At 42.4% G+C, this 13151-nt stretch overlaps 1 protein-coding gene across 2 annotated transcripts in view; it reads left to right on the top strand.

Annotated features, from left to right (window-relative positions):
- The first annotated feature begins 1167 nt into the window (after window positions 1–1167).
- FAM117B (family with sequence similarity 117 member B) overlaps window positions 1168–13151 on the top strand; it is a 98215-nt gene continuing 86231 nt past the window's right edge. For both annotated transcript variants that reach the window (XM_012738958.2, XM_076005830.1), the window contains exon 1: window positions 1168–1851. In XM_012738958.2, coding sequence (XP_012594412.1) covers window positions 1263–1851 — 589 coding nt within the window. In that variant the 5' untranslated portion in view covers window positions 1168–1262. The remainder of the gene's footprint in view (window positions 1852–13151) is intronic.

The following is a 13151-nucleotide window of genomic DNA, read 5'->3' on the forward strand; positions in this document are numbered from 1 at the left end:
TAATAAGTAGGAAAGGGAAAAGAGGCCATGGACAGGCAATTCATAGCCAGAGAGCTGAGAGTGTAGGGTGTGGGTCAACTTGGTGTGTGTGTGTGTGTGTGTGAGTGTGTCTTGAGGATCCCCTTAGGTCATTTTAGAACTAGCACCTGCCTTCCTGAGTCCTTGCCCATACTACAGTGACTTTTTTCTCCACTGGACAAAAATATGGCTGGCTGGCCCAGTTCTGTCTCAAATCATGATTGGGAGGATCAAATAAGGCCCTCTGTAAACTACAGCACATTACAAACTGGTAAGGTAGCAGACATCTTTCCAAGGTATCAGGGAACAATTAAGTATCTGATTAAAATAAATTCTTGATTACTTGAGATACAGGAGGGTAGCAATAACATTTGGTAACTGAACTGTATAGACACTATGAAAAATCGCATTCTCGCCAGCAATTTTAATCTGAGATTTGTCTCTTTGAAGAGCTTTTAAAAATTAGAAAGAAAAGGAGAGGGGTGTAAAATGCCAGTAAGATTAATTCAATTTCTTCTCTTTTGAGCCCTGCCCATAGGTAGAGGGAATTAGGACACAACAAAAAAATTAAGAAAAAAAAAACACAGGAAGAGACGCTCGTACATGTTAATACACAGTTAAATACTGTGGTAAGGAAATGAGTTATGCAGAAAATACTTCAGATTACTCCTGGGGACGGCACTGCTTCTGGACATTCCCTTTGGCAACATTCCAGAGTCTGAGTCCCCAGGGCTCCCCCCAGTGGGAAGGGAAAGACGCGCGTGCCCTGGCGCGCGCGTACACGTGCACTCACTTGTACACACACACGCGCGCACATTACACATACACACTGCCCGTTTCCTCCGCTCCCCCTCCCCACGGGGGGCGGGTCTCTTTCTCTTTAAAGAGCAGACGGTCTCCGCGCACACCCCGGCTCTCCAAGGCCCCGGGGGCTCGGGACCAGAGCTGCTCGCAGCCAATGGGCGCGGTGGAGCGGCTCGTGCGCGGCTGACGCTACACCAATGGGCGATCGCGGGGGGCGGGGGCAGCGGAGGAGACACTATTGTTGATGAGGAGCAGCGGCGGCGGTAGCGGCTGCACCACCTCGTTGCTGCTGGCCGCGGCCCGGTCGCCCCCCGCACCCCGGAGTCCGGCTTCATCACCTTGTCGCAGGGGCCTTCCCTCCGGCCCCAAGAATCGTCCCCCTGCAACCCAACAACAACAAACCCCCCCGTCTCGCCCAGTCACCGGGGAGGGGGGGGACCATGTCCCAGCGGGTGAGGCGCAATGGGTCCCCCACGCCGGCCGGCTCCCTTGGGGGTGGCGCGGTCGCCACGGCCGGGGGACCCGGGAGTCGTCTGCAGCCCATGAGGGCGACGGTTCCGTTCCAGCTGAAGCAGCAGCAGCAACATGGCAGCCCCACGCGGAGCGGCGGCGGCGGCGGCAACAACAACGGTGGCTGCTGTGGAAGCGCCTCAGGCCCCTCAGGCGGCGGCGGCGGGGGCCCGCGCACTGCCTCGCGCAGTACGAGCCCCACGCGCGGCGGCGGGAGCGCGGCGGCGCGCACCAGCCCCACAGTGGCCACGCAGACGGGCGCGTCCGCGACGTCCACGCGAGGCACCAGCCCCACGCGTGGCGCCGCGCCCGGGGCTCGCGGGAGCCCCCCACGGCCGCCGCCGCCGCCGCCGCTGCTGGGCACCGTGTCGTCGCCCAGCTCGTCGCCCACCCACCTGTGGACCGGTGAGGTGAGCGCAGCCCCACCCCCAGCCCGCGTCCGGCATCGGAGGAGGTCCCCGGAGCAGAGCCGAAGCTCCCCCGAGAAGAGGAGCCCGAGCGCCCCGGTTTGCAAAGCAGGTAAGTGCTAGGGGTCGCCCGGCGAAGGGGAGGCGGCGGCGGGAGTGGGTCCCGGGCGCGCGCTGCTACCACGCGGGGACTGCGGCGCTGCCGCGGAGTGCTGGGGGCCGGGGGCGGGGCCCGGACGGTGGGGACCGGGGCAGTGCGGCCCCGCCTTTCCTGGGCCTGCCCCGCGCCCCAGACACCGCGCCCTGCTCGCCTCCTTGGTCCCTCAGCCCGCCTCGCGTGGGTCCCTGGCAGAGGAGGTGCAGCCGCTGCTAACCTTGTGCGTGGGCTGATAGGTGTTAATTATAAACCTGGGGTTCTGGCTCTCCGCTGGTGACTGCCTATCTTACCCTCCTTTTAGGATGAGGCTAGGAGTGGTTTGTCACTTTGTTTTAGGGATGTGGTTAATGTCAGTATGGTACATGTCTGCTGCTAAGTATTTCTGTTCCACAAAACAGTTTCATATCTGGGGGGACTGACTGCATTAGCAATGGCAGATTTAGATCACTGAAGAGACGTGAGGCTGCGTGCATTTTATTTCCCAGACTTGGTAAATGGGTAGCAAGAAGTGAGAATTAAGTTAAAAAAGATTGCTTTGGAAGGTTTATGGGCTTTGTTTGAGGCTCCCGGTGTATTTCTGTTGTACTGATTTTATGTTTTGAATGTAGAAAAGCAAAATCTAGTATTTGTCTCCATCTTGTTATTGTTTTAGGGACCTAAAATTCTTTGTTTTTCTGTTTATCTGGGAGCTTTTTTGGGAAAAAGAAAATGAATGGAGCTGTTGGGTTCATAAAGAGTAACTTAAAAGAGAAATTCAAATTGTGGGAGGTGGAAAGGGATAAAATTTAATCATGTGGTTGTTTTCATGTCAGAATCTAGTGAAAAATAAATGGATGTTTTTTAGTTATGTATTAATTTTGCCAACATACACCTTTGTCTTTCCCTGTCTGGCGAATTTCTGTTAGAATCTCTCAGGCAGAATGGTTGGAAATTCCAGGAAACTTAGTATATAGTACTTCCAAACCAAATAAGTCAGGTGAAGTAGTTTCAGAAATGGAGGGAGTAGGATGAATCTTTCTTACTATTTATTTTATGAAAGGTTTTAGACAATACTTTTTGGAGAGAATTGCCCTGAAAAATGAATAGTGTTTTTCTTTTCTTTTTTTTTCGATGAATAGTTTTTTCTAATTAGAACTGGAGTACTGTTTTACACCTTTTGAGAATGCAAAATGCCTTTTAGAAACCATATTGTCAGAAGTACTAGACCTCTCCTTCTTCCTCATAATATCTATCACCTACTCAACACCTATGCAGCTGGTGATTGTCATACAAGATCTTATTTTAACCCTCACAATAACCTTTAGAGAGGATAAGTAACAAGTGGCAGAGTTGGTATTTGAACTCTGGTTGGTTGTATTTCAAAGACCATGTCTTTAAATTATATCAAGGAAGTGTCTTCCTTGATTTGCTGTAAAATTAATCATCTTCATTAGATCCCCTCCAAACAAATAGAAACTTACTCTTCTAGTGCAGCACTTTCAACTAGTTGTGAGAGATAATGCCTGTTATTAAGTCATATTCAAGTGTGAATGTCTAATAGCTTCCTTCCCAGGAATGTATTCTTGTTTCATACTAGTGAACATCCATGCAGAGTGGAACAAAATGTTTTCGGATTTCAGGTGTTCATAGCAAACACAGAAAAACTCCATGATTAAATGTTTTGCTGTTTTTGTATGACTAAATCTGGAAGGAGAGTTTTTGTAATCTCCAGACCCCCTTTTAGATTAATGGGAGGTTACCTCCAGTTTGCAACCTCAGTGAAATATAAAAATCCTTACTGGAGAGGGCAAGAATCTATGCAATATGGTTCTGTAAAGCCCTTATGACTCTAATTCTAGGATCCATCTAGATCAGGTTGCTGGCTTCTAGGTGTCTTGTCAGATGAGCTGGATGCTATAACCTTTGCTAGGGATCTAGTATCTCAAAGTCTCTAAGTTGATAGTAACAGGATCCCCTACCTACCCAGTTGTTTATTCTTCTGGGGTTAGAACTAATCATTGGCTGATCCAGAACTTCCTTTTCTTGGCTATTATAAGGTAATCTGAGTACCTATCACTGACAGATTTTAAACTTCCCACCTTCAGTGCCTGCCGTCTCCATAGCAAAGCGGTTTGTCATTAGGGACTGAGATATATGCTTAGAGAAGGTAACTAGGTAACAGTGTTAACCGTGAGGTTTGTTTTTGTGCCTTCCCTCCTTTTACCTGACTTTGTCTTATTCAGTAAAATGTCAAATATGTTAAAAATGGAGAGGTGGCATAACATAGACGTTAGGAGGATAGGTTATGAGTATATAGTCTGGGTTTAGTACCTGTGTTCCGTCACTTAGAAGCCGTGTGATATGAGGAAGTAACTCTCTAACCCTTACTTCCTTATCTATAAAATGGGTGATGATATACTTCATAGGATGGTAGAGATTTAAATGGGAGAGAAAATTGAGAAATTCTCAGCACAGTACCTCAGTATAAAAGTTAGCTATTGTGTAATATATTTCTTTTGCTTGCAGTTTTAGTGGATATAACATAAATTGCCAGTGTAGGCTCAATTTTCATGGTTGCATGAAATTTCAGATTAGAGATAAGATTGCCTGTGAACATCCAGAATGTTGTTTGTCTCAGAGTGTGGTCTGTGGTTCATCTGTGTCAGCATTACTTAGGGTATGTAGTATAATACCATAATACATTTGATCTTTGTCCATAGTTCTTGCACTGAGCTCCTAAAAGCCTTGTAATTTCCAAAATAATAGGAGTGTCTTTTGTTATTCATAATAAACCAATTTCAATCACACCTGGGTCTGTGCTAATGAAATGACTTAAAGTGGGGCCTGTGTTAAAGTCGGTGCAAAAGTAATTGCAGTTTTGGACTGAATTTTAAGTCATAACTAGGTTCAAACACATCTTTATTAATCAAAACAGGAACCGTTATAATTAACACATTTTTGCCAACAAGAAATACATTTGTTTATTCCTATAGCATAAAAATCTGTGCTTCGGGATGCCACTAACTCTTGGAAAGCATTTTATGCATTCTGCTGGTTGTTGAAGTGTTTTCCCTGCAAAAAATTGTGGAGATGCTTGAAGAAGTGGTAATCGGTTGGCAAGATGTCAGGTGAGGCTGGGTGTGGTGGCTCACGCCTGCAATCCTAGCACTTTGGGAGGCCGAGGCCGGTGGATTGCTCAAGGTCAGGAGTTCAAAACCAGCCTGAGCAAGGGTGAGACCCCATCTCTACTATAAATAGAAAGAAATTAATTGGCCAACTAAACATATATGTATGTGTGTGTGTGTGTGTATGTATATATATATATAAATTAGCTGGGCATGGTGGTGCATGCCTGTAGTCCCAGCTACTCGGGAGGCTGAGGCAGGAGGATTGCTTGAGCCTATGAGTTTGAGGTTGCTGTGAGCTAAGCTGATGCCATGGCACTCTAGCCTGGGCAACAAAAGTGAGACTCTGTCTCAAAAGAAAAAAAAAAGATGTCAGGTGAATATGGCAGAACAGGCAAAACTGGACTACAAGTGTTGGTTGTGTGACGTTTGGTCATGTGACTTTTGGTAGGGCGTTGTCATGGAGAAGAATTGGGCCTTTTCTGTTGACCAATGCCGGCTGCAGGTGTTGCAGTTTTTGGTGCATCTCATCTATTTGCTGAGCACACTTCTCAGATGTAACTGTTTTGCTGGGATTCAGAAAGCTGTAGTGGATCAGACCGGCAGCAGACCACCAAACAGTGACCGTGACCTTTTTTTTGGTGCAAGTTGGGCTTTGGAAAGTGCTTTGGAGCTACTTCTTGGTCCAACTACTGAGCTAGTTGTTGCCTGTTGTCCTATAAAATCCACTTTTCGTCGCACTTCACAATCCAATTGAGAAATGGTTCGTTATTGTTATGTGTGATAAGAAGACAACACTTTAAAACGATGATTTTTGTTTTTGATTTTCGGTCAGCTCATGAGGCATCCACTTACCAGCTTTTTCACCTTTCCAATTTGCTTCAAATGCCATACTTTAACAACTTTTCATGTAGCCTGTAAGAGGATCAGCTTTGATGATTGCTCTCAATTGGTTATTGTCAACTTCCGATGTCTGGCCGTTGTAATCCTCATCTTCAAGGCTCTGGTCTCCTTTGCAAAACTTTTTTTTTCTTTTTTTTTTTAAGACAGAGTCTCTCACTCTGTTGCCTGGGTTAGAGTGCTGTGGCATCATCCTAGCTCACAGCAACCTCAAACTCCTGGGCTCAAGCAATCCTTCTGCCTCACTCAGCCTCCCGAGTAGCTGGGACTACAGGCATGCACCACTATGCCCGGCTAATTTTTTCTATATATTTTTAGTTGGCCAATTAATTTCTTTCTATTTTTAGTAGAGATGAGTCAGGCTCTTGCTGAGGCTGGTTTTGAACTTCTGACCTTGAGCGATCCTCCCACCTTGGCCTCTCAGAGTGCTAGGATTACAGGCGTGAGCCACTGTGCCCGGCTGAAAAACTTCTTGAACCACCACTGCACCATACATTTATTAGCAGTTCCTGGGCCAAATGTATTGTTGATGTTGTGAGTTGTCTTTGCTGCTTTAAAATCCATTTTGAACTCGAATAAGAAAATACTTGAATTTGCTTTTTGTCTAACATCATTTCCATAGTTCAAATATAAAATAAACAGCAAGTAATGTCATTAGCAAAAAAAAATAAAGTGAGAAATGTGCATTAAAGTGATGTATAACATAATCACATTTATTTAAGAATGTATTCCAATATTCAAAGGGCAAATTTCAATAATGCTAAAACTGAAATTACTTTTGCACCAACCTAAATAGCCTCAGAAAGACCAAGTGATTGAAGGGTTAGAACCTTGAGTCCAATCCACAGATGTCCAGGAAGGGGAGTGGGAGGGCTGGAGATTAAACTTTAAAAAAACCTTTGAACAATGAGATTTCAAGGGTTGGTGAACCAAAGGTTATGGGAGAGTGGTGCCTGGACGGGGTATGGAAACTTGATGCTTCTCCTCCCCCCATATCTTGCCCTGTGCATCTCTTCCAACTGGCTGTCATGGGTTTTATCCTTTATAATAAACTGGCAAACATAAGTAAAATGTTTCTCTGAGTTCTATGAGCCATTCTAGCAAATTATGAAAACTTAGGAGGGGGTCATGTGAACCTTCGATTTATAACCAGTCGGTCAGAAGTACAGGTTACCTGGGACTTGGCAATTGGCATCTGAAGTTGGGACAATCTGGTGGCACTGAGCCCTTAAGCTGTGGGGTCTGTGCCAAGTCTGGGTAGGTTTAGAATTGAATTGTTGACCATCCATTTGGTGTCTGGAGAATCAGAAAATTGGAAGTTGGTGTTGGAAAATACCCCAGGATACTTGTTAAAAGGCAAATTCTCAGGCCCTGCTCTAGGTGTTGAAAGTCCTCCCTCCACCACCCACCCTGTGATTTTGCTGTACTCTAAATTGAAAAAAAGTGTATAGAAGCTCCCAAGGAAAAGAGTTTGAACACTCATTAGAGAAAAAGGCATTAGTACAGTGTTTGAGTTATTTTTGCAGTGTATGGCTGATACGTAGATCGCAAGTTGTATTCTTGCTAGTTTCCCCCTTACTTTGGATGTATTAAGTTGTGTATGAATTTGGTTGTTTATTAGGGTGTGGGATTGCTAAGAGCAGCAATGGGAGATGAACTTCTCTGGACTAATAGAGTCAGGAAGCAGTGTACCAGAACTTCATATTTATGGCATCTTTGAGGTCTCCTTTCTAGTACCTTGTGAAATACCCCCCTCTAAGATTTCAGTGTTTCTCTAACATTTGGAGGATTGCTGCTAACTTCATACCTTTAGGGGAATCCTTTTGGCTTACGGTGCCTGTATTTTACAATTGAAGACGAGGCAAAGTAGAACCTTAGTTTTATGTTTTGGCTAGTAGAATTAATATTTAATTAAGTTCAGTTCTTTAAGCTTTGATTGAACTACTCTGTGTTATTAACTGCGCAATATAAAGATGTAAAAGACACAGGGAACCTCATAGACTCAAACTAGCCATGTAAGACAGGTACATAAGTATATTTGATAAGTGCTCTGGGCTTAGAGTGGATAATTCAACAATGAATGGGTATAGAAGTTCTCAGAGAAGGTGGATTTTGAATAATGTTGGAAAGAGAGGAATAGAACTTTACAGTTGGATCTTAGAGGTGTGAAAATATACATGTAATAGTCACTCCTTTATGGCTTAAAATATAGGGTGTGGAATATTGGAGAGGGCCAAGAGGGAGCAGTAGAAACAGAAAGTAGAGAGATAAGTTTTCAGAATGGCCTTGGCCTTGAATAGAAGATATGAATTAGAATATATTCCATGGTTGATATTATAATATGTACTCTGGGCTGGGGGAGGTGGCTCAAGCCTGTGATCCTTGCCCTCTGGGAGGCTGAGGTGGGAGGATCACTTGAGATCAGGAGTTTGAGACCAGCCCGAGCAAGAACAAGACCCTGTCTCTACCAGAGATAGATAAAATGAGCCATGTATGGTGGCACAGTCCTGTAGTCCCAGCTATTGGGGAGGCTGAAGCAGGAGGATCACTGTGGCCAGGATTGGAGGTTGCAGTGAGCTATGATTGTGCCACTGTACTCTAGGCGGGGACCACAGAGCGAGACTCTGTCTCAATATTAGCTATTTTCATATTATATCATTGTTTTCATCCAAGGCTTTTAGACATTAAAAGTCAATTTATTAGTAGTGGATGTGTGCATATATATTTAGGATGAGTAGAGTGTGAATTGAGATGGGAGAAACTGGAGGATGGTAACTCACAAAGGCATTGAGCACCTGAATTTAGGTGCAGTGGCAGTGGGAATGGCAAAGATAAAAGAGATTGAAGAGACTTCAGTTTGGTAAACTGTTGGATGTAGGGATTGAGAAAGAGGGAGTTGAGGATGATAGTTTGGATGGTGGTACTAATTGGTAACACAGCGGAAAGCAGGTTTGGAAAAGGAAAACTAGCTCAATAGCTCAATTTTGAACATATTTGGTTTGTGCTCTTAGGAAATTCAGATAATTTTCTAAATCGTAGCAAATAACACTTTTTAGAATAGGGATACAGTTTGAATGGGGGGTAAAAATTGGGACTCGTTCATTGTAGTTCAGTAAGTATTCATTTAACGCGTTCTTCATGCTAGGTATTTGCATACGGGCAGCACTTGGAATAACTAGTCACTAGGATGGATAAGATGATGAGTGGAGAATGCTAAGGATAGAACTCTGGGAGAAAACAAACATTTTAAGGCTAGAAAGAAAAGTCAGCGAAGAAGCCTGTGAATGTGGTAGGAGGAGAAATGGTAAAATAGTGTTGGGAAAGCCAAAAAGAAAGATTGTATTTCAAGAAGATGTTAAAGATTTTCAAATGCTGTGAAGAGAACAAGTAGGCTGAGTCTGGAGAATAGGCTTTTGAATTTGGCATTTAGGTCAGTTGAATATCTCTGAGAGAAAGTAGTTTTAGTAGCATGTTGGGGGGCACAAATCAGATTATAAAAGGGTGGGTGAGAAAGTAGAAGTAAAAAGTAGAAGTAATGAATATAAATTACTCTTATGTCAATGAAAGAGAAAAGTGACAAAACTGGATCAAAGATTGTGTTAAGGTTAATTTATTTATAGGATGGGGGAAACTTCAGTATGTTTATAGGTTTATGAATCCTTTCCCTAAACAAGAATCCTTCTCTTGAACTGCAAATAGATGGAGCAAGATTATGGAAAACGTGAAAGGCAGTGGGATCCAGTACATGATATAGTCCAGAAATCTCAGGAACAATTAAGGACACTTTCTCTCAGTATGGGAAGAGGTAAGGAAAATAGATAACTCACTAATAGAAGGGAAGGAAATTGAGAAAGTCGGCTACTTCCATCTTAAACTACTTCAAATTACTTGAAAACAAAAATAGCATATGTGTCCTTAGTACATTTTTTAGTTTAAATTTTATTTTTATCAAACTACATTTGCCTAATTTAAAATGTCAAATAGTTATCTTTCCCAGTTGCTATCATAAATATATTACCTCATTGTGGGTTTGTTTTTTCCAGTTGTCCTTCCTGATTATAAGGACAAAGAAGGCAGGCATATATTTTACCTTATTTGCTGTTGTATTTAGAGTCTTTACCAGTGCCTGGCATGTAATATTAATAAGTACTTAATAAATTATTATTGGATATGTTCACTAGCAAAAAAAAATGTCAAATAGCACTAAACTTATAATCAAATAAAATGTTTCCCTGCTATCTCTCTCTCCACTCCCTCTTCCTGCCCCCTAGATACAACTACCTTCAACTCTTACTGGTTTCTTTTGGTGTTTACCTACACATTTCTAAATAATATGTTTATACTGCTGCTTCAGGATTTTTTTTCATTGTTATGTATTATATAGTAATTTCTTTTTTCTTTCTTTCTTTTTGTAGAAACAGGGTCTTGCTTATATTGCCTGGGGTGGTCTCAAACTCCTGGCCTCAAGTGATCTCTTGCCTCAGCCTCCCAAAGTGTTAGGATTATAGGCGTGAGCCACTATTATCTGTCTGTTTTTTTTTTAAGACAGAGTCTCACTCTGTCACCTGAGCTGGCATACAGTGGCATGATCATAGCTCACTGTAGCCTTGAACTTCTGGCCTCAAGCAGCCTTCCTGCCTTGGCCTCCTAAAGCCCTGGGATTACAGGTGTTAGCCACCAGGCCCAGCCTAGTGATTTCCTACTATGGAAAATGTACATTTTACACCCTAATTGCCATTCTCCTCAGTTCTCCCATTGTAATTATAGCACTCTTTTGGTTAAATAAGTGTTAATGTTTAAATTATGACTCTGTAAACATTGTTTACAGCAGAACCTTGTGGTATACTACAGTTATATTTCTTTTCTTTATAACTTTGTGCTTTATGAAGTTAAAATTGCTTTTTGTTTTGTTTGCTTCATTTTCTGTGTACCTATTACAAATTCATGCCCAAACTTCTGATAATGGAAACTTTCTTTTAAATATTTAAAAACGTATCAGGTAATTTTTCACTTTTGCTTTTTTCTCTTGGAGATATCCCTTCTGGAATTCTTCATTCGCCTATACAAACTGGCTCATTGATCTGTAGGTCTGTGGCATAGCTATTGTCTGGAACTTCCCTGGGAATTCCCTTCAGCTCTCTCCTGTTTTGGATACCCTAATTTCTGGATCTTGTTTTGCTGGAGCATATTCTGCAATTTTTTTGAGATGGGGTACATAGCAGATATATATTTTTTTAAGATCTTCAGCATCTGCAAATACATCTTTAAGTTTGTTGATTTGACTGGGTATAGAATTAGAATTCTGCGTTGGAAGTAATTTTTCTACTGTGTATTGAAAGCACTTCATGTTCTAGCTTCTGGAATTGCTGTTGAGAATTCTGATGCCATTCTGATTCTTAGTCCAGTATGTGTTTGTGTGAGTTTTCTCTATGTAGTGTTACCACTATTCTAAAACAAGAATTGCCTTGGTGTGAAGTGTGTGTGTGTTTTCTAATCATTGTACTGGTTGCCCTATGGGTTTTTTCTAGAAATCTAGAAATTCTTTATTTTTGGGGATTTTTCTTCTATCATTTCTCCTTTTTGTTATCTTTGTTTTTTTTCTTTTTGGAATCCTTGTTATCCAGATGTGACACTGCTTTGATTGTTAAATTTCTCTCTTAGTTTTATCTCATTATCTTGTTCATTTTTCTTTTTAGCAGATTTATTTTTATCTGTATTCTTTTTATTGATTTTTACATTGTGGCCATCATATTTTCATTTTTCAAGAGCACTTACCTTGCTTTCTAATTGTTCCTTGTCTTGTTAATGCCTTTTAAAAATGTTTATAAAAGGCATAGAAACCCTCAAAGCTTTCTTTTGCTTTCTTCATTGTCCTCAGAGGCTGGCATGCTCTGTCTTTCTCTCTCTCTTTTTTTTTGTATTTAAAGGAAAGGGTCACACTCTGTTGCCCAGGCTGGAGTGTGATGATAGCCTCAACCTCCCAAATAGCTATAATAGAACTGTAGGTGCACACCATTATGCCTGGCTGGGGGGTCTCAGGCGGTCCTTCTACCTTGGCCTCCCATAGAGGGATTGTGGGCATGAGCCACTGGTTTCTTTGTCTTTCAGGTTGGAAACTTTCCTTGGTTTTCTATTAATATTTAAATGAGACACTAAAATGCTGATTGGATCTTCTGTGTGTCTCTGTCAGGCTGCTTGCAGGCTTAGAGGATCTTCCACGGTATGATCATGAAGGTTTGGAGAGTGTCTTGGAATAATTTGAGTTTCTTAGGGAACCCATGCATTTTTGATCAGTAAAATTGAGAAATAATAATTTAGTAATGCTCTTCTGAATACAGACTGATTTCTCTGTGGATCTGTTTATTTGACCAACTTATTAGCCTATTTGTTTTGTATGGTTTCCTTCTCTCCACTGGGGATATCACTATTATTGCAAGTGAGTAGTGGAGGAAACCTCACTTTTTCCTTCTAAAGAAATTCCTGTATAATTTTTTTTTTTTTTTACTTTGTTCAGGTGGTGAAAATAGTCTTATCTCTAATTTTTACTATACAAGATGTAATGAGATATGTGATCTAGGATATGAACGAGAGATGTTTCCCTACCCCTTATAAAACTAAAAATGAGGTTGGGCCTAGTGGCTTTTTGCTTGTAATCCAAGCACTCTGGGAGGCTGAGGCGGGTGGATTGCTCAAAGTCAGGAGTTCGAAACCAGCCTGAGCAAGAGCGAGACCCTGTCTCTACTAAAAATAAAAAGAAATTAATTGGGCAACTAAGAATATATAGAAAAAATTAGCCGTGCATGGTGGCTAATGCCTGTAGTCCCAGCTACTCAGGAAGCTGAGGCAGTAGGATCACTTGAGCTCAGGAGTTTGAGGTTGCTGTGAGCTAGGCTGATGCCAGGGCACTCTCTCTAACCTGGTCAACAAAGTGAGGTTGCTGTGAGCTAGGCTGATGCCAGGGCACTCTCTCTAACCTGGTCAACAAAGTGAGACTGTGTCTCAAAAAAAAAAAAAAAAAAAAAAAAAATTAGCCAGGTGTGGTGGTGCATACATACCCGGTAGTCCCAGATATTCAGGAGGCTGAGGTGAGGGCATCACTTGAGCCCAGGAATTTGAGGCTGCAGTGAGCTATGATCCCATTGTACTCCAGCCTGAGCGACAAAGCAAGACCTCATCTCTTAAAAAAATAAAACTAAAAATGACATTTTAGCTAAGTCTTTTTTGGGGAAAATACAGCTAAGTTCAGCTTCC

The sequence above is a fragment of the Microcebus murinus genome, chromosome 8, assembly GCF_040939455.1.
Source record: "Microcebus murinus isolate Inina chromosome 8, M.murinus_Inina_mat1.0, whole genome shotgun sequence".
NCBI lineage: Eukaryota > Metazoa > Chordata > Mammalia > Primates > Cheirogaleidae > Microcebus > Microcebus murinus.